Source organism: Phalaenopsis equestris, unplaced genomic scaffold (assembly GCF_001263595.1).
Source record: "Phalaenopsis equestris unplaced genomic scaffold, ASM126359v1 Scaffold000121, whole genome shotgun sequence".
NCBI lineage: Eukaryota > Viridiplantae > Streptophyta > Magnoliopsida > Asparagales > Orchidaceae > Phalaenopsis > Phalaenopsis equestris.
The window spans coordinates 28,012-55,960 of NW_018164563.1; the positions used below are offsets into that span (position 1 = coordinate 28,012).

General features: G+C 34.2%; 3 protein-coding genes across 5 annotated transcripts; 1 reads left to right on the forward strand and 2 right to left on the reverse strand.

Annotated features, from left to right (window-relative positions):
* Positions 1–4,465: 4,465 nt before the first annotated feature.
* Positions 4,466–5,929, reverse strand: LOC110021095 (protein SLOW GREEN 1, chloroplastic). 2 transcript variants are annotated; one of them, XM_020719428.1, is made up of 2 exons: positions 5,527–5,929; positions 4,466–5,462 (listed from the first exon to the last, which is right to left on the reverse strand). In XM_020719428.1, exons 1-2 carry the CDS (start codon positions 5,769–5,771, stop codon positions 4,727–4,729), a joined length of 981 nt encoding a protein of 326 aa, XP_020575087.1. In that variant the 5' UTR covers positions 5,772–5,929; the 3' UTR covers positions 4,466–4,726. The 2 variants fall into 2 exon arrangements, with proteins under 2 accessions (XP_020575087.1, XP_020575088.1); XM_020719429.1 differs by having other exon boundaries at positions 4,466–5,456; positions 5,521–5,929.
* LOC110021077 (probable adenylate kinase 1, chloroplastic) lies at positions 5,770–14,359 on the forward strand. The gene is made up of 5 exons (XM_020719410.1): positions 5,770–5,786; positions 7,220–7,547; positions 9,390–9,530; positions 10,491–10,763; positions 14,058–14,359. The coding sequence occupies exons 1-5, from the start codon at positions 5,770–5,772 to the stop codon at positions 14,202–14,204; spliced, it is 906 nt and encodes a 301-aa protein (XP_020575069.1). The 3' UTR covers positions 14,205–14,359.
* A 579-nt stretch (positions 14,360–14,938) lies between these two features.
* Positions 14,939–25,927, reverse strand: LOC110021123 (ras-related protein RHN1). 2 transcript variants are annotated; one of them, XM_020719472.1, is made up of 8 exons: positions 25,749–25,927; positions 25,576–25,653; positions 25,288–25,455; positions 25,141–25,189; positions 24,957–25,030; positions 20,213–20,306; positions 16,470–16,570; positions 14,939–15,026 (listed from the first exon to the last, which is right to left on the reverse strand). In XM_020719472.1, the coding sequence occupies exons 1-7, from the start codon at positions 25,785–25,787 to the stop codon at positions 16,470–16,472; spliced, it is 603 nt and encodes a 200-aa protein (XP_020575131.1). In that variant the 5' UTR covers positions 25,788–25,927; the 3' UTR covers positions 14,939–15,026. The 2 variants fall into 2 exon arrangements, with proteins under 2 accessions (XP_020575131.1, XP_020575130.1); XM_020719471.1 differs by lacking the exon at positions 14,939–15,026 and having other exon boundaries at positions 16,440–16,570; positions 25,749–25,926.
* Between the last annotated feature and the right edge of the window lie 2,022 nt (positions 25,928–27,949).

Below are 27,949 nucleotides of genomic sequence, written 5' to 3' on the forward strand. Positions count from 1 at the left end.
AAAGAGTGTGTTATATTTGTAAATAGCAATGATTCGAGTGCAATGTGTGTTTTTCTCTTAAAGTGAAACATTTTTTTTTCTTTTTGTTTTGCTACGGTTATTCATATGAGTGCAAAATTTCTGTGCTTATTCAATAAAGGTTATATATATTATTGTTATGTTGTGGAGCCAGAGCACCCACAATCGTTGCAGCACCAAAGGGAAAGAACTTCAACACATGTGCTTGGAATAGCAAAGTTTGAAACGTGCATAGCATGATTCGAGTGCAATGTGTGTTTTTCTCTTAAAGTAAAACATTTTTTTTTCTTTTTGTTTTGCTATGGTTATTCATATGAGTGCTAAATTTCTGTGCTTATTCAATAAAGGTTATATATATTATTGTTATGTTGTAGAGCCAGAGCACCCACAACCGTTGCAGCACCAAAGGGAAAGAACTCCAGCACATGTCTTGGAATAGCAAAGTTTGAAACGTGCATAGATACGTAGATCGGTGTAACTACGCCACATACAGATGTGGTCATAAATGGCCTGAGGCTATCAGACGAGCCCCGACCATCCCTAGGTGTTCTAAATATTCGAGTACCACACCTTACACATGGGGGGATTCAAACCTGTGACACAAGGTATCATCATTAAAGGGGGTAACTTAAACAATATTTCCGTCATCTGGCTCTCCATGAAGCAGTACTAGTAGGACAAACCCAGAGTCAGTCCTGATTTTACTTGACACAATTTAGACAAGTTCTTTTTTATCACACATTTAGAGAAAACAACAAAGCAGTTCACCATTATACATGAATTACTTTACAAGAAAGTTTTTTCTTAGACTTTTTAAAATGTTAGTCAATCCATTTTGCTTTCCTTAGGGATGATAGATCCAATTTTTTACATGCATAGTATCACATATTGCAAGATTTCATGAATTAGGGCTGATGGATTCACTATTGACATTATAATATTTGAATAAAAAAGAAAATAAAAAATCTTCCTTAATTGAAGATAACATCATAATTGTCTATTATTTTATATCATGCGGGCTTAAATCTCACATAGGAGATCTTCATTATGTAAGTGTTAAATTTGTGAATACATAAGAATTGGTGGTATGTAATTAAATGCCTCTCTAAAATTTCACGAGTATTCAATTAAGAAAATAATAACAATCAGACAACGCTTCAACATAAAAATAATTAGACCAAACAAAATTATACAAGAAATTTACATACATTCAACACAATTCACATGTATTTACATATCTAACACCCAATGCTTGATATTTACACTTGTAACACATTGGTGTCAAAAACCTATCATGAAAAGATGTATTTCAATTTTAAAAAGATAATGATCGTGATATTGTTGATGTGATGTTAACGATTTGATAAATATATATAGATGAATGTTTGTGTTAGATATTTAAATGCATAAGAATTGTGTGGTATGTATGCGTGCCCCAAATTATGAAACACTCATCTAAGGGTCTGTTTGGGGTAGTATGTAGCTTTTTAAAAAGATGATTGTGAGCTATGTTGAAGAAAACAACTTCTTATAAAGTTATAGTGAGAATTATAAATATATAACTTTTTTTTCCAAAAAAATTAGACAGAAGTTTTCATAATCACCGCATGTTAACATATCAGGTTGAAAAATTTAATTTCTAATCACAGAAATATCTAAAAAGCAGTTCACCAAACAAAAGTGTTGTGGTGGTCTGAAATGCAAAACAAACAAAAATATGACAACCCAAATTCTCATCCATCAAGATATTATCCATTTTGGCCAAATGGTCTCATGCTTTTGTCCCATTGGTGTAACTTCCTAGGAGGTCGCCCATCCTATGAATGTTCCAATATGAGCACGCTTAACATTAGATTTTCTAATGAAATTCCATCATTACACCAAAATACGCCTCAATTTTTAAGGATTTCACTATCTCCCTCACTTACGTACCTAATGCCGTTGTCAGTGCTCAATACCCGGAATCATCCATTATGAAGATAAGACTCTAAAGGCGGCCCCTACAGATTCAATAGATAACACTCACCAAGTAGCACTTTCTCCCATCCAAGGTTCAAGATGTGGCTTTTATGGCATAGCACTTTGTTTTGTATAAAACTTAATTTCCATCCTCCAACTGGTGTAATGCTCTGATACCAATTTATGATAGCAAAAACTCTCATCCATCAAGGTATTATTCACTTTGGTCAGGTGGTCTCACGGTTTTGCCCCATTGGTGCAACTTTCCTGGAGGTCACATATCCTATGAACGCTCCAGGATGAGCATCTTTAACTTCAGAATTTCTAATGAAATTCCACCGTTACACCAAAAGGCGCCATAATGATTAAGAGTTGTCTGAAACAGACCATAACTCTTTCAAGGAGTGTTTTTATTTTCTTTGTGGGACCATTTTGTTGACATGTGTAACTACCTATCTTAATGTTTATCAATAGCAAAGTGAGTAAAATCTATTGAAATTTTCATTACAAAATTCTACACTCGATAGTTTTTAAATTTTTCTGATTCTTTGACTTCATATTAGTGATTAATTTAAAAAAAAATCATCCTTTAATTCAAGCAAAATATTGAAACTTTTTCAGAATAATCATTAAGACAAGATAAACAATGATTATTTTCATTATGTAATCAATAACACAAAAAAGTATATTGTTGGAATTCTACTTAACTGAAATCCTGACGTTCTGAGATAAAAGGAAATTAAGAGCATTATTCTTATTAGGGAAGAGTGTGCACTGTTTAGAGGAGAAAGCATCAGAGATAGGAGCATGATTAAGCTTTGTCTCAAGGAGGTAGATAAGATCAAGCTTGTGGGTCTTAACAAAGTCTTTACAGTTAGAAATTTTAAAATTGCTTTAAAAAAATTTGCCATTCCAAACTGCCATATCAGGGTAAAACATAAAATACAAGGCTATTGTGGTGGAGGTCCACTTCCTTAAGGTTTGCCTTTTCTAGGCATGGATGTGGAGGCAAGGGAAGGGGAAGTTAGAAGGTTGAAAAAGGGAGCTTGCAACAAGGGGAGGGATCTAGAAGGAGTAAACTCAATAAAGTATCAGGGAGATTCTCATCAGGATTTGTTGGGGAAATGTTAAAGTGGCTCAAGGTCATGAGCTTCACATTCAGATGAAAGAGAAATTTGAAAGGAGGAGAATATGTGTGAGGGAGGGACATTAAGTTCAGGGGTAGAATTGGAGGAAAAGGAGGGAGGGGGAGGGGGTGGGGGGAGAGGAATTGACTGCCGTGGCTTCTAAGATCCAATGAGCTTTTGGATCGACTTCTGCCTTTGAGTGAAGGGAAGATAGGATTGGGCTTATAGTTTGGAGATTTTGGGCATGATTTTGGATCATGGGAAAAAGTGATATAAGAATTAGATGGATGAGACTTCCATTCATATATAATAGGTTGTATAAAATCCTTTCCTTTAACATCAATAATAGATGTGTCTGATAAAGTAGAATGAGTGTTGATTTGAACACTAACTCGAGCAAACGTGAGGTGAGTTCTCTTAGCTGTTAAGGGATCAACGATTAAGGGAATGCCTATTGAGTTAGCTATCTTAAAAATTTCATTTTCAGTCCAACAACACAAGGGAAGATTGAGAAGTTTAACCTAGATGAGTACTGCAGAAAATATTCTACTAGTGGGTCGAAACTCAAGTGACCATCTCTTAAAAATAAAAGGCTTTCCACTTATAAACCACAGTCCACCATCCATAATCATGTTAAGATCCTCCAAAGAAGTAAAGTTGAAGAGAAATGAACCGTCTAAGCGAGGTATAAGCTAAAACATACCTTCCAAATTTTAGTAATAGTTTACATGAGATTGCCGTAAAATGGTTTACGTGTGAGATAGGTACCTACATTAGAATTGTGTGCAATGTATGTAAATGCCAATAAAAAAAAACGACTTCCAATATATAGATCAATTACCCAATTTAACATGCAAATAAATTGTGCATCCTCAACCAAAACTGTTCTAGAATGTTAGAGATAATGTTGAAATCCTAAATTAAATTCTCAAAGTAATAGGCATTGAAGACCAGGTATTCTAAAAATATTTTTGATGGCTTGAGCATTCACAAGGGAGATTAATAGATGCACCAATAAGATAGAATACAAGGAAAAAAAAAAGAGGAGTAACTCAAAGTTTACATAACTAAAACTTGTGATAGATGGTTTGAACAAAAATTAAAGGAAGATTTACATACATACCACTCAATCCCTATGAATTTACATCTCTAACACCTACACTTCAATTTTTAGTTTTTTACATATATCCACCTTACCTAAGCATGAAAAGATGTATTTCACTTTTTAAAAGTTAAAATAGTGTTATTTTTTATGTGATATGAAAATTTCGGTGGCTGAAATGTAAAAACCAAAGTTTATGTTTTAGATAAGTAAAAACAATCATGATGAGCAAGCTACACTACAGAATCTACCATTGTTGACCAAACAATAAAAGACTTAATTTTGCATCACAACAAAGAAACAATTACAAGTACCAAAATGAAAATGCAAATAAAAAAGACAGAAATTTCATCATATGCATACGGTAAATATGCATAACATTAGTAACAACAAGAAAGTTCCCCTCTATAAAGCATTCAAATCATCATATGGTTCAAGGGAGCTCACCTCACCTCCCAGAAACTTATTCATCTTCTTCCAAAATTCCAATTTTGAACTGGAAGACAAAAAATTGCAGCCATTAAATCTCTGAATCCCCAGTTCCAAAGAGTCTGACCCTCGACAATGGCGACTGCAAGTAGGCATTCACCTCTCCCTTCTTATCGGAGAGCTCGTTGTACTTGGCAAACTTCTCCCTGGCCTCCTTGTTACGATCGAGCAGAGTATAGATCACCCCCTGGCAGAAATAAGGGCGGTAGTCCTTAGGGTCTTCCCTTGCGAGCTCGTCGTAGGTGGACAGAGCTTCCTCCACCCTTCTCTGAAGATACTGAATCTGCGCCATTATAAGGCGCACGTCACGAGCTGCGGCTTCCTTGTGCTCGATTTGAGCGAGCTCCAGCGCGCGCTGGAGGCGCTCGATGACGGCGTCTCCCTCGCCGCAGCGGTCCATCAGAACAGCATTCTGGAAGAGAGCTTCGAAAGAGAGGGGATTGGAAGCAAGGATTTCCTCCAACAGCTTCCGTGAGTCGGCCAACCAACCCATCTCGTTCAGGAGCCTCGCCGCCATGAATTTCCACTCGGTCTCCGCTGGCTGTTCCGACATTAGGCGGCGGAGGATTGTGAGAGCCTCCATATCCTCCCCTTCCTCCAGCTTCTGATACAGCTGAGAACGGAGTGAGGAGAGAGGGGAAATCTCGTCGAGCTTTGTGGCCTTGTTCTCGAGTTGTACCTCGCCGTCGACATCGGAACTCTCCACTGACACCGATGAAGTTGGGGGCTCGGCAAGAGCAGGATATTTCCTGCCGGAGAACAAACCGATGAAGTTGGGGGCTCGGCAAGAGCAGGATATTTCATGCCGGAGAACAAACCGGCGGTAAACCGGCGGTGGCGGCGGAAAAAATGACGGCCCCTGCGGCGATTGTTTTGATTCTACGAGCTATGAGAAGCGGTTTCGATTCTGAAGAAGAAGCTTTTGCCAACGAAACAGTGGAAACCCTAGAGTTGAAGGTCCGGCGAAGGGGGAAGCGGAGGGTTTTCGTTTGAGGAAAAATATTTCGTTTTGAAAGAGTGGGGAAGGAGAGAAGTTGCTCGCCCGAAAAGGAGGTGGCAGCGGCGAAGGAATCCATGGCGTGGAGACTGCGGTGAGATCAAAATGGTATCTTGGGATCGAAAATTGGGATTAGGGTTTTGAAGGTTCTGCTTGAGTTTTCTTCGCGGTGGTTGTTGGGAGGGGAAGGACCGCGAGGGCTGTTGTAAATTGAAAACTGGCAATGCATTCCCTGCTTTGCACATCACCTGAAACTTGATATTTACAATTCAACCATTCCCTTTCGTTTATTTTACAAATTGTCACTCAAACATCAAACTGCATGATAAAGACCAATCCATATTTTTCCATTTTCATCAAAGTCAATTAGAGGATTATTTGTTTGTAAATATCAATATTTTTGGGGGGCTATATGTAATTGTCCAAAAAAAAGCATTAAAACATTATTTTAAGCTCCCTATCTTAGAATTGTAACCCCCTCAGTTTACCAATAGTTTTTACCTTTTTGCTTTATATATATATATATATAAATAGAGAGAGAGAGAGAGAGAGAGAGAGAGAGAGAGAGATTATTACCCAAAGGTGAATTATAATTAATATATAAATAAAATTTCTAAATAAAATTAAAAAGAGTATAATATATGCTTAATTTATTTTATTTTCAAATAGATTTAATTTTTTTTATCTTAATATTATTCTATTCTTCCTTATTTCTTTAATTTAATAAATTTATAAAATTATCCTGAGATTGAAAATCATATATTTAAAAATTTAAAATAAAAAAACTTAATAAAATGAGCCACATTTTCATCCATAGTAGTGTGATGATTTTGTAAAAAGGAGAGTTGGTGCATGAGATAAGTATTTGCACAAGAATTAGAAAAATATTATGTGCGACATTAGAATATATCGATGATAGCATGAATTGTACCACGTTATCATGCATAATAGTTTGATGCAAGCCATATCGTCTTCCAGATATCTGACATTCAAGATGTCATTTTTTCTCATTCAAAATAGATCATAATTTGAAAAAAAATATTACGTTCAGAGTCAGTCAAGACGTAAGTTGCGTCCGGATAACGGCTGCGATCCATTGGAAGTTGTTTTTCTTCCTCCTCCGCTCTTTTCGATGGATCACAACCATTGTCTGTACTTAGCTTGAGCCCGAACACTAGACATAATATTTTTTTTTTTAAGATTAGAGTACTTGAAGAAGAGTAGAGGTACAAGAAACTTTATTTGATTTCAGCAAAAATAATATTATTAATAATTGATAATTTCGCACCTGTAAAGTAGATTCAAGAATATTTGGAATGCGTCAAATATGGAGCGAGTCAGCGAATGGAATATTCTTCTAAAATCCCCATAAAAAAAAAATAATTAATAAAATCTCACAAAATATTTGCAAAAGGAGCTGATCTGGCTTGCTTTCTGCCCGGAAGCTCAATTCCCCTTTTCTTCCTCCCCCGTTTGTTCTTCCTTTTCATCAAAATTTTTCTTTTCGATTCTTTCTCTGTAAATCAGATCTCCATGGAGGCATCGATACGTTTGCTACGAAGGAAGTAGGGCCGGCCCCGCTGGCGCCGCCGTCGCCGACGTTCCGGCGAGAAGAGCTTTTTCAGCGGCGACGGAGGCGGCGGATTCTCAGTTTCCGGCGAGCCTTATGAGGATTTCGCGGCCGGCGCAGAGGGATCTGAAGGAGCGGAGCGTGCAGTGGGTGTTTCTCGGCTGTCCCGGAGTGGGGAAAGGAACGTATGCGAGCCGTCTGTCCCGGCTACTCGGTGTTCCTCATATCGCCACCGGTGATCTCGTTCGAGAAGAGCTTGCTTCTTCTGGTCCTTTGGCTCGGGAGGTAGTCTATATTTTCAATCTTTCTGTTTTACTGAAGCTTGTTTCATCGTTCGATTTGCATTGTCGGGGGTTTTAGAACCTCTTTGAACAGTTTCTGGTGATGCAGACTTTAACCCTGGAGCAGATAAACCCTAAAAAAAAGCACCTATACTTTTTCCCTTAAATGATGGGGATCTACTGTATGAGAATTCGTCTAGGCAAGGATAGCGTTCAAATTGATAGAGATTAGGGTTCGATTTGAGAATATTTTGATGAGAATTCTAGTGAGGCTGAATCCTACAATTTCTCATACATGTTTTAGAGATTAAACAAAATTTACGGAGAAATTTAGTAAAGTTTTATCTAAAGTTATAATTAAGTTTCAAGATATGAACAAGGGACTTTTCTAGGATCTGGCCAAATTGGACACTTTTGTTCAAGAAGAATGCAAAGGGAATTGTTTTTTCTAGGAATATGTACATACATACCTTTTATTTTCTATGCATTTACATATCTAATATCTAAACTTCAATTTTTACATATATGCCAACTTGCCCATGCACGAAAAGGCGTATTTCACATTTTAAAAAGTTAAACCGGTGATATTTTTGCTGTGAAATGAAAGATTTGCATGGTATAAATGCGAAGTAAAATTTAGGTGTTAGATATGTAATTTCATTCGAATTGGGTCGTATGTATGTAAATGCACCCTTTTTATTCTTAGATGAAAATTTTAAGCCAAATATATATGGGGGCATGCCATTACTTGGTGTCTCTAACACATGGAAATAGTAGTGGGCTTCCCCTGATGTTTGTGGCTTCTTATGCAGGGGAAAGTAGAAACCGGCCTCCTAAATTGTGCAAATTCAATACGATTCGAGCTAGTTTATGACCGAAAAGGGTGTTTCGAGCTAGGGGTATCAAAATGGACCCAACGTACTAATGGAATGCAAATTCGACTCGAAAAATATGGCTTTAGGTTGACACAAATAATTTTTGGGGCAGGTTCGGGTCAGGAATCCTAACTCGTTTAATTTGTTAGCTCGAGTTTAGGTTGACCTGCCAACTCCTAATTGACCCAAAACCAACCCACTAAATCAAAATTAACATCAAAATTGACCCGTCAACCTAAAATTAACTCGAATAACTATTATGTTATGTTAAACGAGTTAAACAGGTCACTTTTGGTTCAACTAATTGAAGGTGGGTTGGTTTTGGGTCATGAAGTTTCAAAATGGGTCAATTTTAGGTTAGACCCAAGCCCAACCCATAAGCCATATTTGTCACCCCTAGCTCTAATCAATTCAAACTCTAGTTTGCCTTTTTCAGGCATTTCCGGACTCTGATTGACCATTCGGAAATAAGGGTTCAATCAATTGAGCCAATTTGGGCATCAACTCTGGAATTCAATCCAAGCTAGACTTTTGATTTATATTTTTATAATAGTGATTGATATTCGTGCTTTGCATCCCAAAAGTATGCTTAAATTTTATTATTTATATATTGATTGATTTTCACTTTCAATTAAAAATCATGCTTCCAATTAAGTATTTGGTGGTTTAGGCATTAGAGCTATATAAGAAATTTGGGTTATTGTGGCATTACTCATTATGAAGCTGTGCTTCTAATTGAGAATTGGTTGGTTAGAGGTGTACAAGTTACTTTAAATGAATTTTTGCATTTCTAATCTAACAGATCGCTTGTAAACAAATATACCATACATTCTTGCAAATGTCATATTTAGCATTTTAGCTCAAGTTATTCTTCATTTTGTGAATTATTTTCATACAGTAAAGAACAGTTATTTGTAAATCCAATAAAAAAATACTTGCTAATATCACTTGTTTTTTTTTCATTCCTTCAGCTTGCTGCAATTGTAAACAAAGGAAAGCTGGTCTCTGATGAAAATATAATCAATCTCTTATCTAAACGTCTTGAGAGTGGCGCTGCTAAGGGTGAATCAGGCTTCATTCTTGATGGTTTTCCGCGAACTGTTAGACAAGCGGTGAGGAACCGGTACATGACTCTTATACAGATTTATAAATTTAGATGTTTGTTTTTTCCTATCTGGTTAGCCCCCTCATTCAAATCATATCATTTCAATTGTTTTCTACTCCATGGTTTTGTAATGCTTTCATAACCATATAAATAATATGTCTAGTGGTGTTTATTTTTGTTGGCATAATAGATCCATATTTTTTAGATGTTAGTTGATGAATGATTTTCGAGTTTCTTAGTTTACTTAACACTTTTAAAATTTGGAAAATGTTTTAAATACGTGTTATTCATTTTTTTTATAATTCTTCTTAATGAACAAGTTATCTTTTTGGTAAGAATCAGCTGAAACCTTTTCCTGTCACTTGGACAATACTGGAACATGTTATAATTTATGTTTCGTTTTACAAAAGCAACTCAAATGGCTTGTAGTTTATTTTATTGTTTTATAAAAGAAATTCGAAAGGCTTTAGCTGCTGAATATTTTTCTTCATAGGAATAATATGGGGTCTGTTAAGAACAAGCTTGTGTTTGCGTTGTGTTTCAAACGTCAACATAACTCTATTTGGAGAACTGTTTTCTTGTTACTTTTTAGAAATTTTTTTGGTGGAAAACTACTTTTTGCAATCATGTTTGTTAAAATGTGGTGGTTGTAAGAAAGCTGATGTATGAATTTTTAGAAAAAGATAAATAGCTTTAATTTTCGCTGTAGCTTTCTAAGAAATTATTTTTCTCACGACAATTTTACAACCAGATTTACAAAAAGCTACAACCATCCCAAACAAACCATTAGTGGCAATGCATATGATGTAGGTTTAATTCTCATTTGACCTCCTTTTATTCATTATGATTTTGCTTGGATTGTGGTGTGCCCTTTAGATATCTTTTCTTTTGGTCCACTTAGGACATGGATTTCAAGTGCTTCTTTGCTTTTCATACTAAAACTCTACATTGTCTTATCTTCCTTTAGGAAATACTGGATGGATTCACCGACATTGACCAGGTGATCAACCTGAAGCTCAGAGAAGATGTTCTACTTGAAAAGTGTCTTGGAAGAAGGATCTGCAGCCAGTGTGGAGGGAACTTCAATGTTGCTTCTATTGATATCAAAGGAGAAAATGGAAAGCCTGGTATATACATGGAACCACTTCTGCCACCGTCGAACTGTGCGTCGAAGCTCATTTCTCGAACTGACGATACTGAAGAAGTCGTGAAAGAACGTTTACGAGTATACCAGGCCACGGTAATACACCACCTCCTCCTTCATGTACTTTTTGTTTATAACATTAAGTTGTCGCTACTGTAACTTTGAGTGATAGTATTATTTTTGGTAGGTAGGGTAATTTACATACATACCACTCAATTCCTATGTATTTACATATCTAGCACCCAAACTTTCAATTTTCACTTACATACCACATTACCTAAGCATGAAATGGTGTATTTCCCTCTTTAAAAGTTAAAATTGTGGTATTAGATACATACCACTCAATTCCTATGTATTTACATATCTAACACCCAAACTTTCAATTTTCAATGCCACATTACCTATCCTATGCATGAAATGGTGTATTTCCCTCTTTAAAAGTTAAAATGGTGGTATTTTTATGTGATATGAAAGGTTTGAGTCTTGTAAATGTAAATGTAAAACAATTGTGTGGTTTGTATGTAAATGCCCCTTTTATTTAATATTCAAGGTTCCCATGTGGTCCCTGCTTGCTCCTGTTTGTTCCGAAAGGAAGTAGTATGGTTTCCTGTACTGTGTAGCTGAAGTGTCCTAAACTGGTTTTGGGGCATGCAAATTGTCTTTATGTTCTAGGAGTGCTGGCATTCTATTTTTTCGTCAAACATCACAATAAAAAAGGGAATCTAATTTGGCTCGACTAGGCGAAAATCTATCAAAGAGATTGAAATAAACCAAGATGTCTTCAAGTTTGTATAGCTTAGCATGGTTTTTTTTTTTTTTTTTGTCTTTTTTTAAGGAGTTATGGGTGATTTTGTCATTAAGAATTTCAATCTCACAATCATTAATTGATTGTTGTAGCTTTTTGAATGTTCTAGGATTTTCTAGTGGTTTGGTCATTGAGTTCAATTGATTCCAAATAGTGAGTTACTAGTAATGCCTTTAATTGGTGCCAAATAGTATGTTCCTTGTCTTTTTATCTTTCCTTCTACATTTTTCTTTCTGCCCGTAGCAACAAATTGAGGTTTGATAACTTAGTTTTGTTGCTTTCCAAATGTCTTGTGTTCCAAGAGAGTAATTGAAAGATGATTTTTTCTTGATTTATTGGACATTTGCAGGAGGATGAACCTTGGTGTATGTTTTTTGCTGATGATATCCTTCTCGTGGATAAGATGAGAGAAAAAGCCCAGGAAAAACTTGATTTATTGAGGTCTACATTTGAGTAGAACTAAAACTGAATACATGGAATGTAATTTTAGTAGTAACAGTTCTAGTGACAGAAGTGTAATTTTGGGTGATCAAATTATTAAAAGGTGAGAACGATTTAGATACCTCAGGTTTGTTGTTCACAGTGATGGTGATATAGATGGAGATGTTAATAGTAGAATTCAAGTTGGTTGGTTGAAGTGGAAGAATGATTCGGGCCTTCTGTGTGATAGAAAAGTACCTTAGACTGAAAGAAAAATTTTATAAGATGGTGGTGAGATGACACTGAATGTTGGCCTTTAAAAGAGAAGCATAATACTAAGTTAAGTGTTGCCGAGATGAGGATGATTAGGTGGATGAGTGGCTTTACACTTAGAGACAAAATGCGAAATGAATATCTCCGTGATAGGGTTGGTGTAGCTCCAGTAACGGACAAAAATAGAGAGATTCATCTTAGATGGTTTGGTCACATTAACCGTCGACCATCTGCTGATCCATTTAGGAGAGTAGATGTTTTAGATTTGACTTTTGTTAAGAAAGACAGAGGTAGACCTAGGAAGACTTGAGCTTATTGTATAAAAAATGATCTTAATTTATTAGAGCTAAATGAAAATATGACACTAAATAGGACGCAATGGAGAAAAATGATTCATGTAGTCGACCCCACGTAGTGAGATTTTGTTGTTGTTGTTGTTGTTGTATCTTGTGCGCACTCAACCGTGAAATAATACTAGCTTGCTACAAGGTAGATCAACCTTTAGGAGGAAAAAAAAAACCCTTAAAGAAATCCTCGATACTCGAGTCAATTGTGTGTGATTCACCCCTTTCTAAGAGCTCTTCCTCTTTTTAGTTATTTTTTTACTTTTTCCTCTTCAATATCATAAAGCTCATAATGAATAAATAGCTCATCTTGTACTTTTTCTTTCATTTTTTCATGAAGCTAAGTGAAAGTTGATTTTGTCATTATGAATCATGATCCATTGATCTTTAATTCATCATTGTAGCTTTTGAATGTTTAGGGTTTCTTGGCGAAATGATTTATCAAATAGAGAAGAAAAGGATGTGCTATGGCTTAGAGGGGATTCGGACTTAATTAATAAATTGTATGCCCTTACATAAAAGTTATTGATAATTGTTTTGCATTTCAATGTGGTTATTTGAAGAATCGTTATAGACTCAAGTTTGATTAAATTTTTTACCTAGGTTGAACTTGATTAAACCTATCTATCTAGAGGATTACTAGAATCCTTGCTTGCTAGAGTATGTAGATATAAGTAGCCACGTTTTTTTAAGAATTATGCCTTCATGATGATACGAAGGATTTCTTTAAGAAAAATTGGATTTTTTTTTAGCTCGGATGAGAATTTGTGGAAGGCAATTGGGATTTGAGGATTGAGAAATAAGGAAGAAAATCGAGATTTGAGGCTCGAGAAAAGGTGTTTGTAGCTTGATTGGGCAATAGCATCTTTTTTCTTTTGTACATATGAATTGGTGAGGTGGGTGATGAGACATTGCAAGTCATACTTTTACTAAACCACACTCTATTAGGCAACCACAATCATGGCTTCCTTAAAACGCAAACTAGCAAAGTCGCTAAAAATGCACCGATGTTGTCGTGTGATGCGGAATAGTTTAATATTGCGAAAGACGCAAAAAAAAAAAAAAAGTTTTTTTTTAGTTGCTCTTTAACTTTTACTCGCATTAAATGGTTTTTCTCAAGATCATCAGTTCCATAAGTCTCAAAGAACACAATAAATTCTCAACTCATATTTTTTTCTTGTATTAAATGATGAGATAGTCATTGGACACTCAAATTTATAGGTTTGTTCATTCCTTTTTTCTAGTTAGAAATAATGGAAACATTCATTTTCTTATAAAAGGTTATCAAAATATAGTAATCCTCAAAAAAAAAAAAAAAAAAGATTAAAAAAGGGAAGATTTATATACATGCCACACATTTCCAATGCAGTTACTCTTCTAAACACCTAAACTTTGATATTTATATTAATACCACTTTATCTACACACTTCTTAAAAGTTAGTGATATTGGTGTTATAATTATAATTAAGAATTGTGTGGTATGTAAAAATTTTACTATTTAGATTATTGCAGATTTTTAGAAATGTAATATTTTCTGTCAATTTTCAGAGTAAGCCAGTGGAGGAATTCTACCGCAGTCAAGGAAAGCTGCTGGAGTTCCATCTGCCTGGAGGAATTCCAGAGTCTTGGCCCAGACTTCTCCAAGCACTCAACCTTGATGATTTCCATGAAAATCAATCTGCAGCTGCTCAATAATCATTAAAGAATATATATATATATATATATATTTCAATTATAATGTTATAACACTGATATCTGACGTTGAAAAAGGTGTTCATAGCAGGTATATCATTCCAATGTATTTATTAGTTTTGTTTCTATAAATTACTTATTTTCAAATAAGGGGGAAAAATGCGATCATGTAAATAATTAATTTCATTCAGTTTTGATTGTTCCCACATCCATTTTTGTTTATGAGACTACAAATATCAATTTGTCAGTTGTTGAAACTGCTCTCCCACAGTAATGTCATATTTTTTTCCCCTTCATTACATATTTTTTTATTTGGTAGGAGCTCATGAAAGCCAACATCATCCCTCCTATTAGACATTGTAAATTTGAAAAAAAAAAAAATATTACATTCGAAGAATTCATGCTGATGGGTATACTCAAGGTGTATTAGGGGTGTAGTCCAAATATACTCGAGTGTTCCGATGTACATTTCTAATCTACATGTAGAAATGATCGCACGTAATATTCTCCCATATGTATATATATTTAAATTGGTAGTCGAGAGCCTATTCTTCCAATCAACACGTCCTGAATTTAAAACTCGAATATGTGATGTACATATGTTTACGATTAAATTCATTCGAACTTTCGAAGAAAAAAAAAAATTGCATATTCAAATACATAATACTCGAATATTTCACAAAATGCCAACAGAACATTGATTTTTTTTTAAGAGTCCGAAGATGAGTACATCCAGAGAGAAGAAAAGAAAAAACCGACTATTTTCAGTGTTCACCAAGCACTAAAAATCTCCACGTCTCCTTCTATTGACAGACCATAAAAACCCTGCAACGAAAAATATGGGATATTTACATGTACATACCACCCAGTCCACATGTTTTTACATATCTGACCTCTAAAGTTTGATATTTGCATTTATAACCCTTTGGTGTTAAAACTTATGCATTAAAAAAATTATTTCACTTTAATAATAGTGATTTTTGCTTATATAATACCAAAGATTTGAGAGGCATGTACATGAATAAAGAAGAATTGGGTGTTGCGTAATAAGACAGCAAAAATAAACCTTTTATCGCACTAAATGGGGTGGGCCACAGGAATCATTTTTCTCCATTGTGTTCTATTCAGTGTCATATATATTATATTAAGATCATTTTTTACACGCAACACCTTGGAGTTTTTTAGTATTATGCTTGATAAGATTTAGGAATGATGCAAAAATAGAATGTTAAGGAAAATCCCTAATGCAAATATGTAATTGAATTTAATGGTTGACAAGATGTGGTAATGCTTCCAAATCTGTAATAAGCCAAAAATTCATCCCCAACAAATAGGAGCGAAGCCAGTATTATCTCTAAGGATGGGTAAAATCACTCAATGTCTAATTTTTTAAAGCATTAGACAAAAAAATATGTTTTTGGGGTTTTACTATTCATATAAAGAAATTACAAATTCCAGTTGGACAATTGCCCCACCCTAGACATAATCTAGTTTCGTCGCTGCCAACAGAACAACTTCACCTACCAAATAATTAAGAAACATAAGAGCGGAGATCCTAAAAATCTTCAAATATAACATTTTTCATTTGTGTTTCCATATCTTCTACAGCTAAAGAGTAGTCGAGCTGAACTCAACCACTCTTATGCTTGAGCTTAAACTTGATTAATAATTAAATCTGGGTTCAAGCTCAAGCTTTTCTACGCGTTTTAGTTAGTTCATGAACTAACTTGTTTGCTATTAAAGAGGAAAAATGATGACTGTGAATGAGCAATTAGAGGAGAAACAATAAGAAATTGCTTGATATAAGAAAGCAAAGCATATTTTTAACATATTTAAAATAATATATAATTAAACTTTATATTTTATTATATTTTATATAAATTTTCTATTTATAATTCCTTAAACAAGCCAACTCATGAGCTAAGACGTCGAACCAGAATTGGCTCAAGTTTGGCTTGTTAACTCATCAAGCCAGCACGAGCCGTTTATCGAGCTGAGCCTGAGACAACCAGACTCAGTTACACCCCTAAACATATATAAATGTATTTTTGATGAGGCCAAGCAACACTTGCATCAAAAGAGAAATAATTATAATAATTACAATTTAGCCTAATATTTGTACATTTTACCAGACAGAACCCACATAAAGAGCAAAGAAAAACAACAATTCCAAATAGAACATATAAGTTATCGCAGTCTAAGCATAATTAATAATCCTCCAGTTGTTAATAAAAAGATTTTTTTTTTTTATTTGGTCTGTTTTGGTACCTAAGAACAGCATGCTGAAGCCTTCGACTGCTCAGCTGGTGTGTTTGTAAGAACCACTCCTGCTGGATTTTGAGCTGGTTGGGCACGTGGCAGTCTTTTTGCTGAAAGAATTAAGAGATTTTTAAATCATACTTCAAGCACAAATTAAGAAGCATTCATGAACTATATATCAAAAGAAATAAAATAAAAGAAAATTTATTTACATACCGCATAATTCTTATGTATTTACTTATCTAACACTCATAGTTCGATATTTACACTTATTAATACATTGGTGCTACAAACTTACTCATAAAAATGTGTGTTTCGCTCTTAAAAAGATAGTGATAGTGATATTCTGTATGTGATGTTTATAAATTGAATGGCATGCATGTAAATATCAATGTTTGGGTGTTAGGTATGTAAATACATAAGAATTCTGCGGTATGTAAGTAAATGCCCCTAAAATAAATAATTCAATCAATTAAAATAACAAAACAGATTTTGGCTCAAATTGGATATAGAATGGTTTTAATTTGTGAGAATCTTTAACCAATCTTCTTTCTTGTTCTGGAGTAACCAACCAAAACAAGTCTGAGAGAAGTCGAAATTTTTTTCTATCATAGGCAATGGGTTGTTGGAGAGGAGGTTGGGTATGCAAATATGGAAAGTGTAGTGGCCTTAATTGCTTGATTTTCTCCATCAAGGGACCAAATACTTTTGCTTGATATGTAATGCTTTGCAGGTTGTGTTGTTGATGATAATGATGGTGATGATGATGCTACTCCAATACTTTGACCCACCAGGTTGACCCAAGATGATAAAAGTATGGGATTTTAGTTGGGTTGGATCACCCATCCCCGTCTATTTCCCTAAATCTAAATTTCAACAAGAGCTAAAGTGAGATACTTTTATTGATGATTATTTATTAAAAAATAAAAATAAGTGGGATTAAAGATAATAAGGAGAGAATATAGATGCGGCTAAGAATAAGACGTGAGATAAACTATTTATTATTCCAATGATTCTAACGAATATCAATTGGGTAATAAGAAAAATAGAGACTATAAAATAAAAAATTCAAATGAATTGGGTAATAAGAAAAATAGAGACTATAAAATAAAAAATTCAAATGTTAATGAAATATTATATTTTTGTTTAAGTGAGGGTAGTATAAGTGAGAGAGAAAATATTGATGTTAAACTTATTTTGATTGTTATATTGTGATATTTTAGTATTTTATTCTAATATCTTAGCTTTTTTTTAATAGTTAAATACTTGTATAATTCATCTTATATCTTAATTTGATGTTAGGCTATTAATATGTTACTTCAAATTTTAAGTAATTTATTATTTTTAATTTAGAATGTTGTTACATTAATTTTTAATATGTTAATAAATTTGAATATTAATATATTCTTACTTCAAATTTTATAGGTTATATAATATTTATTAATTTAAGCAATTTTTAAAATTTGAGGTTTACGATTCAAAACGCCTTGAGGCATACGCTTTGTATCATGAAAAAAAAAATGCCTCAATACCCAATTGCGCTATTTTAAATATTAGAAACGCCATAGTACTTTGCAGCCCTTTTCTAGCATTCTAAAAGAGTGGTTGAGGGAGATAGGCCACACCACGCAAGTAAAAAAAAAAGAGAGAAAATAAAATGCTATACTTCATGTTGATAATACAACAATATCGAAAGAGTATAAAAATTTAAAAAACAAAAATGTACCACATTTTAGAATAATCTATCCTCCTCATATGTTGTTAGTTGTCACATGAATTACTTTGTGAAGCACTTCAAACCATTGCTTTTATCAATTTCACAATTTAATAATTAATCTTTAAGTTAAATTTAAAGTGGCATACCGTTGTGCTAAGATTGCTCTTCGGGGTAGTTTTGTTCTTAGGAACATAGATAGGTCTCATGTTCTTTTTTTTTTTTTTGGTTGAGTTTAATTGATGTAAATGCCTAAGTGGCATCATTTTGAATTTTCTTTTTTGTATTTTAATAAAATGCTACATGCACTCTTTAAAAAAAAGGAAAATAATAATAATAATAATACTAACATATTCAACTGCTTAGAACCCGATCCTAACATGGGAGGTGATAGCATTACGATTTTAATATGAAAATGCAACAAAATGAGACCATAAAATAGAAAATTAGTTAAAACAAAATTTCCCTTGACATTAAAATATAGAAAAATTTACATATGCAGCACAAAAGTTTTATGTATCTACATCTCACATTTTCGTACTTACATGCATAACACTTTGATGCTTTAAACCTATGAATAAAAAGATGTATTTGTCTTTTAAAAAGTGGAATAGTGTTTTTATTATGTGATATTAAAAATTTGAGTGCTATGCGTGTAAATATGAAAGTTTAAGTGTGAGATATGAAAATATATAAGAATTGTGTGCTGTGTATGTAAATACTCCTAAAAAATAATATGCCTTCCATTCATCTCCTATTTTCTACCATGCTTGTTCGTGGTTCGCTAATAGAAGCAATAACCCCAATATCATTTACAATGAGTTGAGGCTGGGAAGAGAAAGAGAGAGAAGAATGTTTGATAGAAAAGGCTAAAGAGGGAGAGAGAGCAATAAGTTGGGATGCAACGAAAAGATGCAAAAGACGTAAGGAGAGTAGCTAAGGAAGAATTGAGATATATTGTAATCAAGTATGATATAATGAACTTTAAATGACTCAAAATGAGCACTTTCAGCATGCTAACAGTTAGCCAAACAAGCTAGAATTGAACCAATAAGTAATATTCAATCAATTACAAAGCAATCTTCCTCTATAGTGCGAGACTACATGTAATTCACTGACCTTACACGAGTAAATGTTCTTTCTGAGGGCTCCAAACATTCAAAAACTCCTACTGAAGCCACTAATTCAACAGACTAATTCTAAATCAAAATATTACCTCATGACTTCATGAGTCACAAAACCCAGAACATTTCTTTTCAGACGGGATGAGTGAGACTTGGGATGATTTACTTTATTTACAACCAATCCGTTACCCATTTGAGCACACATGACCCAAAACTTGCAACGTCTAACTCCTGACTTTCCCAATCTAGTAGCCAAGAATAGTTTCATATATATGGTATAAAATTTAGGGAAATTTACATACCAAATAATTCTTATGTATTTACATATCTAAAACCCAAAGTTTGATATTTAACACCTTGGTATAATAAAACTATGCTTGAAAAGGTGTATTTTACTTTTAAAAAATATAATGATAGTGGTATTCTTGATGTGATGTTAAGGATCTGAATGGTATGCATGTAAATACGAATGTTTAAGTGTTAGATATGTAAATACATAAGAATAATGTGATATGTATGTAAATGCCCCTAAAATATATAGGAAGATGTAGAGGAATATATAGGCGAGCTATGATCAATAACCAACAAAATTGAGAAGCATGAGAAATCAGATGAAGCCGACCAGTAGTCCATGACAAATTCAACCCCACTGGATAATTCCAAAAAAGCCCAGCCTTATTTTTATTGATCCAAACAAGGCCAACATAGACTATTATTTTTATTGATCTTCACGCCGTGATAAATGTCTAACATAAGGTGCTAAAAAGTTCGAAAATGGTAATTAAAAGGTTAACACCCATTGTTAATTGCAATGAGTACTCATCTGCTGCTATTTTGTACAGCCCAACTAAATGGCAACTATATGAAATCATAGTCCGTTCTAATTAACATTGTAAGTGAATTAAAATGCATACCTATTTCATAGAATATATCATTTACATTAATGGCTGTCTTGGCAGATGTTTCCATGAAGAAAAGGCCGTTTTCTTCGGCATATGCACGTGCTTCCTGAATAAGAGCACAACAGTTACATTATAAGGGTTTATGTTATCCAGCCAAAAGGCTGCAATAAAATTTTTGAGACATGGCTTCGTTGAATGAAAACATTACCAAAGAACACCTCAAATCAAAAATATTAATAAAAAATAAAATACATTAATCAAAGATAGATAAATAGTTGAGAGAATGAAGAAATAGTACAATCATTTGCTAAGATAGAATAATAGAAAAATGGAAAATTGATAAAGAAGACAAAAGTAGAGCCTATTGAACCCAAAAAAAAAAGTATCCAACAACATCAATTGAGCAAATAATTAAAAGTAATGTCATGTAAAGTGTAGTCACATTAGGAATGCCATAAAATATATACAACAGACATTTTTGCATCCCTCCAAGCTTTTTTTTAAGATATTTTATAAATTATGTAGGGGCGTTTGGGATCATTTTTTGTTCTTGTTTTTTATTTTTTATTTTTTGTTTATTTTCTTAATGTTTTTACTTAAAATAAAATATGTTTGGTACGTCATAAAATAATTTTAAACATTTTGAATATTTTTAAAAACAAATTAATTTATTTTAAAATATAGAAAATAAAAACATGAAAAAATACACATAAAAAACATGTTTTTTAAAAAAATTAAAAAAACAAAAGTGATCTCAAGCAAGCCCTTGGCCCCTTATTATATTAAAACTTAATTAGAACTTAATTAGCAATTAACAGGCAATTGTCAAGGTTGGTGGGTCTTCATAAAGTTAGCAAGTCTCTGTTGAGTAGCTTTGTGTTCGCTAGACAAAGTAGTAGAACTTCTAGCTCAATAATCTATTTATTAGCAAGCCATTATTAGACATTATGAGCCTTTGTAAATGTCTTTATAGATTTCCATTAACCATTGGCGGATAATAATAAATCTATTATTGGCAGAAAATAGCTAGTTCAATATAGCAATTGGGTAATTGATTTTTGTTGATGTTAACCAATTAGGTGATTGGTGTTGGGACAGTCATTGGATAATGAACTACTTAGGGTCTGTTTAGGGCAGCTGCAGCTTGTCAACTTATCCAGATAAACTGCTTATCCTGATAAGCTGCTGATCAACAGCTGATCCGGATAAGTTGTCTGATTGTTTGGTCTGTGTGTTTCGAAAACAACTGATTCTGGATAAACGAGCATTCTACACCTGTTTTGGATAAATTGTTTAACTGTTTGGTTTTTGTGTTTTGAAAACAACTGATTTGCAAATTTTTCTAGGTAAATAAACAATATGGCACAAAGAAGTTGTAATGTTCTCAACAAAACTGCAATGTCTACCTATTAGATATTTTAGAACCAATTAAACCCCTTCGAACTCATTCGTCACATACAGGCCACCAAAAAATTTTTATTTACAAATCTACCAACCTTCTTAATTCAATCAAACAGAGGAGATGCAACTAAAGATTTATGAATTCATCTCTCAATATGAATGTTTACGTGCCAAACATATAAAAACAAAAGAATTGAGTGGTGTGTATGTAAATCTTTCTAAACAAATTCTCGAGAAAAAAACACAATATCATGTGAGAAAGAGTTTAAGCTGCTACAAAATACTAATAATAAAAAACTACTCGAAAAGTTCAGTTACCTCAAAAGATAAATGTATGTACTCTACAAAATATGAAATGTATTTGAAATACATTTAAAGCTGATTGATTGGATGTTAAATAAATTCAGGAGTAAACAAAAACAAAAAATCTCAATGGAATACAGTTCAAATTGTTACATAATAATGGTAGAAAAAACTTCTTAAATAGTTTTCGTCAAAGAGTAACATTGTCTAATTCCTCTAGTGATATCAGGGTTTAGGACTAATGGGTTTAAAGATCTACTTACACAACATTGGAGTTCAGTGCTCCATCTTGTAGTCTCAACATAAAGTAGGGCAAGTAGATATTTTTTTTTAACTCGAGTTTCCTTAGCTTGCAAAAGAATTCCAAGGGCAAGTAGATATGTAGCATTACTCGTCTTAAGTAGCAGAAAAGAAAGTGAAACATCTTAAGATTCAATCATATCATCACATACCGGTAGCAAATAAAGGGAAAATTGGGTGAAAATACTGGAATTTGGTTAAGAAATGTTTTGAGATGAGTGCAACATAAATGCTAAGAAGCATTTACATACCACACAATGCTTATGTATTTACATGTTTAACAACTGAACTTTTAAATTTAACATCAGTGTCATACAAAAGCATTTACATACTAGACAATTCTTATGTCCTGAGGAACGACCTTTAAAGCAATCCTTCAATGAAGCATTTAACATCAGATGTACTGCTATACAGAGGTAAATGAAAGTAGACAACAAGAAAAGATGGAGAGAAGCTCAGCTGACACTGCCGCTAAAGTTGTAGAAGAAAACTGTTTTAGTTATTAATCAATTAGATTAATGAAAAATAACATAAATAAAATCAAATTATAGCCTCAACCCCATCTTCCCCACTACCTCTCCTTCCCAAAACCATTGCATTTGTACCTTGGCCTTTTCGCATTGTAGGCGAAGGATCATCGACATTGTCTCACATGGGTCATCGCTGCCACAGTCCGAACCTGCTGACTAGCTAGGGTTTCGCGGAGGGCTATAGCTCGTTTTCGACTTCCACGAGTGTGAAACCAGCCTGCAGCGCCGCGTCCCGACTTCCATCACAGTCTGCAGCACCACGTCCCTATTTTTGTTGGATTAGCAGGCGGTTGTCTCTTGCGAGCAAGGGAGAAGAAGTGCGGCACCAAAGGAAATAAGCGATCAAAAAAATTGGCCCGCGGGCCGTGTGTTTCACAAAATTAAAATGTCGTTTTTAGATACGCACGCGAAATGCGGGATCCAAACGCTACGTCGGTGCTTCCAAAACGCCGCCCATAGTTTTAAGCTGCCCAAACGGGCCCTAAATATATGCCACTATACTTATACTCTAATAGATTTATGATTCTATGTGTATTCATAGTAAAAAGTAGATATTATTTTTATGCTTTAAGGAGTTATTCATTAAGAAGAAAAAACCTTCAAGCGTTCATCCTTTAAATCTCTTGAGATTAAGTTTGTAGTAACATACTTCTCCCAATCTCTTAATTTTATCCAATTGCATTTTCATTGCATCATTTTGCAATCTTTGTATTCAAGGTTGTGCCTAATTTTATATAAGTTGGTGATATCCTTAGTTGTCAACAAGGTCTGAGAAGACTATGGAAGAAGGAGCCTTCCCTAGTGTTTACTAAGCATTTTCTTAGACGAGGTTACAATCTTAAGAAAGTAAGGGTATGATTTCCCTCAACGAAGTGTTGTGATAGTTTCATCACCTGCACTGCAAAGAAGTGAGCTTGTGAGTAAAAGCGCGGAGTGAAATCTTAGCTCGGATTAGAGGCCAAATGTGGAAATAAGCACAACCACATAAATATTGATTGTCCCATTTTACTTGTAGTTTAGATTTTGTTTCATTGCACATTTCATTTGCTTGAATGTCATATGTTGATTATGGAAATAAAATCACTTGTGCTCTTGAGTTGAGTTAATTATTTCCATTGTGAAGTTATATACATATGCTCTTGGCATTGATTTATTTGTATTAACATAATCTACCATGAAGGCAATTGTGTTTTCGTATTTGAGAAGATTAATCTAATAGGCTATTTTAGTAAGATCATCTTATATAATTGTGCTATTAGTTCAATTGCTTACCACTTGTTTAATCATTCATTCAACACCATTGATTATTTGTATTGTTACATTTGTAGGATAAATTTTAATTGGAAACAAGTTCATGCATTTATATAATAGACTATCATAATTGTGTTACATGGATCACTCAACTTACAGTATATCAATCTTGTATTGTCTGTTACTTACATATGTCGAATTATTCTTTTTGTTTGCAAATTTTATTGACATATTCTAAGCCTTTTCACATTACTTTTTTTTGCTATACTTCTTACTCCATGTTGTATTTTGCTTGATTGTGTAGAATTTGAGTTGAGAATAAATTTGCATGGAAATTCTATAGTGTAAAAAATTTACACATTCGATTCACTCTCTCATGGTGTGCCTTAAACAAGAAAAGGATCCATAAAAGCCATTAATTTAACACATTTTATAGCATCAACTACTAAATTTAAATTCAGCCCTATCGGCTACCATATGGACAATTCATGTGGCCTCATTGCAGTTGTAGATGTGTTTCGGAGTGAAGTATTATTCTTCATTAAGCTCATAATGGCAACATGAAATTTATCAGACATGCTTGATTGAAATAACAACGTGACTTATTTTCAATACCATCATAAGGAAAAGCTCAAGCCCACCCGATTCTCACAGAAAAAAGGAACCAAGAGTTTATTAGCAGTAAAATCAATCACATGGCAAAGAAAAAAATGTTGCAGTGTCTATGAAATTATATGCTAGTTCTGATTCAAGCAGGGTTGATCAATAATGAAACTAAAACCTCAAGCATGCTATAAAATTGAAGGTATTACTTCAATCTACACAGGACATATAGGTTTACGCCATAAGAGTTGTTGCTGATATGACTTACTAACGTAGAAGGATAGAAGCCAGTGCTGAAGTAAGAAAAAGGTATGCAATTTATATAAAACACCATAATAGTTGGTAGTAAATCAAATTAATAAACTTGCCTCCAATGCCACATTCCTTTTCTCCTCCAAATCAGCCTTATTTCCTGCAAGCGCAGTTACCATGCTTGGATTCCCTGGATCCGGTATGCACAATGCTCATATATAAATATCTAAGAAAAAAGAAAGCTAGAGAAATTCCTAGCCGAGCAAAATATCCATTTTAAAACTGAAAGGAAAACAGAACCTTGTTTCTGAAGCTCTTGCACCCACTTCTTTGCTTTATCAAATGAATCCTAAAACCCAATAACGTAAGAATCTAATTAAGAATTACAATTTGAAAGGAAATAAAGAAGACATATTTTCACCGGACAATATTCGATGATTTACTCACCTTGCTTGTGATATCATAGACGATGATGGCCGCCGCGGCTCCTCTATAATACATGGGTGCGAGACTGTGATACCTTTCCTGCCCCGCAGTGTCCCAGATCTCAAACTTCACCGTGGCGTCATTCAAAGCCAACGTCTGTGAAAAGAACGCCGCTCCGATCGTCGATTCCTGCGAACAAATCAATACAAATCCATTCAAATCGGACAAATCAACAACATCGGTTACAAACCGAGTAGAATCACCCGCCAGATCGAGAAAACGGAAAGGGAGAGAGAGAGAGAGAGAAACCTGGAATTCGAGAAATTGCCCTTTGACGAAACGCAGCACGAGGCTGGATTTTCCGGCACCCATGTCTCCAAGTAAAACCTGCAGTCTCAGAGAAAAACGAGATGTCAGCCTAGGGTAACATTGGGAAATCTAGGTGATAACACGGAGAAAAAACGGATGAAGAGTTGACTCACCAGCTTGGCGTTGATGTTGTTGTTGCCGGTGGTGGCCATGTCGCCTGGTAAGGGAGGAAAACAACAAGAAGAGCTATCAACTTCCCGCCGGTGGGCGACTAAGTGGCCGGAGGGGAAGAGAGGGAGGAAAGGTGTAGAGGTTTTGCTTCCACGCTAATAAATCAATTTCTTATAAAGTTGGCTAGCGCGTTTACACTACTTTTCTATTAATAATATCAAAATCATTCATATTTCATTAAAAATAAAATTACTTTAATTTTTAAGACTCCTATATTTGAAATATTTTACAATGAGTCCTTATCAAAAAAAACTATTATATATAATTTGTAAAAGTTCCACACAATTCCTTTATATTTATATATCTAACACCTAAACTTCAATTTTAGGAAAGCAGAAAAGCAGTCGAATTCTGGAATTGACGATCCTGACAAAGTCATACGGGAGCCTTCACCCCTGCACCTTTGCACACACTTAGATGATGTGATTATCACACTATTCATTAGAAGTGTGCTTGGCTAGGACTAGGATGCTTAGGTAGGCCTTTTAATGTCATGATTATATTTCTCTGCTAATTTGATTATCCAGACATCAGCTTTTATATCGCTTTGTGCATTTACTTGGTGTGGACATGCACACTAGTACATTAGAGGTGATCTTATGTGCATGGATCCATGCTTAAACACAAATAAAAAAGGAGGAGCAAGTAATGATTTAAAAAGCTAACATTTTCTATAGGTGCTGCAAAAGCTCGCCTCCTGCCAGACATAGCTCATATGTGTTGCATGAATATAACTTGTGCTAAATCTTCTACAGGTCATGTTTTTTTTTTATCATGTATTTGATAGATTTATAAGGATCGAGTCTGTATCAGAAATAAGGTACAGACACAGGTTTTGAGGCACATGAATTGAACCACATGATAAGGACCAAGAGCAGCTACTCATGTTTCGTGTCTTAATTCAAAATTCATATTCATTTATAGAAATATGATTGGGTTTGTATATGCGGAGTTCAACTATTTTTCCTGCTTTCCTATGATATATTATCTACCCAATGACACCGGCCTATTATAAGTTTTGTTTGACTTACTTTACTTTTCTTGGCATGTGCTTGCCAGTTACACTTTCTTTATTACTAGTTTTGTTTGAGAATCTTGAGAATATAATTTAGGTTTTTAAGGAACTAAGATTATAAATTTCAACAAAAATCCTAATAAATTATTATGAAAAAAATCAAAATTTAGGATTCAAATATTTCAACTATTTAAAACATGCACTTTACTTTTCAGCATGGTCTTTGAGCCAGTTTGAAAATGAGTTTAATGCATGACTATCACCCAAGTCATATTTAATACGGTCTTCACGTTTAGGATTGTGATAGATAAATGCAATCTATTTGCATGTCCTGAGAGGAAACCTTTGAGCTTCTTCGACCTGACTGACCCAACATAGATTTTTTTTAGTTGATTGTCTAGTATGCTTCGGGTGTTAGAGACTTCTTTGACCCATAAGAGAAGTAAATCATTTGTTAAGAGTGTTTTCAGCTTGGTAGCTGGATCTATCTTTTCTCTTCCTTCTGAGGGCATCTTCGCCAATTATTTGGCTAGTATAAGTTCCACTTTTGTGAGCTCTACCTTTATAGGTCGCAGGACTTGAAGTTTCATTCTTTTGCCTTAATGCTACTGAAGTCTCATTGGATGACATAATTTATGGATTGCTGACAAGGGATCTCTGGTAGGGTTGGGTTGATTACCTTCACGGTTAGGTAGACATAGGGTCTCCGTAGCAGGATGACAAATCCATGATATCCTGACCCAACTACCACTACCTACTTATGAATTTCTCCCCTTTCTATTGAAACCTCTTTTGAGCCATGCCATTCCCTTAAATATCACTGACATCATCTCGTGGACTCTGCATGCCTATGTGTCGCGTTCGTAGTGTATATATTGATTCACCCCTCACTATATGGCCTGATAAAGGTATTGAAAGCATAAGGATGCTCCCACTTGAGATAATTAAAATCCTTATAGTTTTTGGAATAACTAGATCATAAATTATGTAAGCAAAACACTTTTTATAGAGAATATTCTTGGGCATCCCCAAAGATATAATTAATCAAAGCAATACGATCCTTTGGGAGTACTCTTGAACCCATAACAAGCACAAAAACTTGATTCTCTGGTTATGAGTTTCTTTCAT

Excerpts from the sequence above, each read along its gene's own strand:
- LOC110021077 (XM_020719410.1), top strand. Across the intron at positions 9,531-10,490 it reads CGCGAACTGTTAGACAAGCG|GAAATACTGGATGGATTCAC; the intron begins GTGAGGAACCGG and ends ATCTTCCTTTAG. Across the intron at positions 10,764-14,057 it reads TACGAGTATACCAGGCCACG|AGTAAGCCAGTGGAGGAATT; the intron begins GTAATACACCAC and ends GTCAATTTTCAG.
- LOC110021095 (XM_020719428.1), bottom strand. The coding sequence starts at position 5,771 with ATGGATTCCTTCGCCGCTGCCACCTCCTTTTCGGGCGAGCAACTTCTC. Across the intron at positions 5,463-5,526 it reads ATTTTTTCCGCCGCCACCGC|CGGTTTGTTCTCCGGCAGGA; the intron begins CGGTTTACCGCC and ends CCCCAACTTCAT.
- LOC110021123 (XM_020719472.1), bottom strand. The coding sequence starts at position 25,787 with ATGGCCACCACCGGCAACAACAACATCAACGCCAAGCTG. Across the intron at positions 25,654-25,748 it reads ACAACATCAACGCCAAGCTG|GTTTTACTTGGAGACATGGG; the intron begins GTGAGTCAACTC and ends CTGAGACTGCAG. Across the intron at positions 25,031-25,140 it reads GCAAGAGCTTCAGAAACAAG|GGAATCCAAGCATGGTAACT; the intron begins GTTCTGTTTTCC and ends TACCGGATCCAG.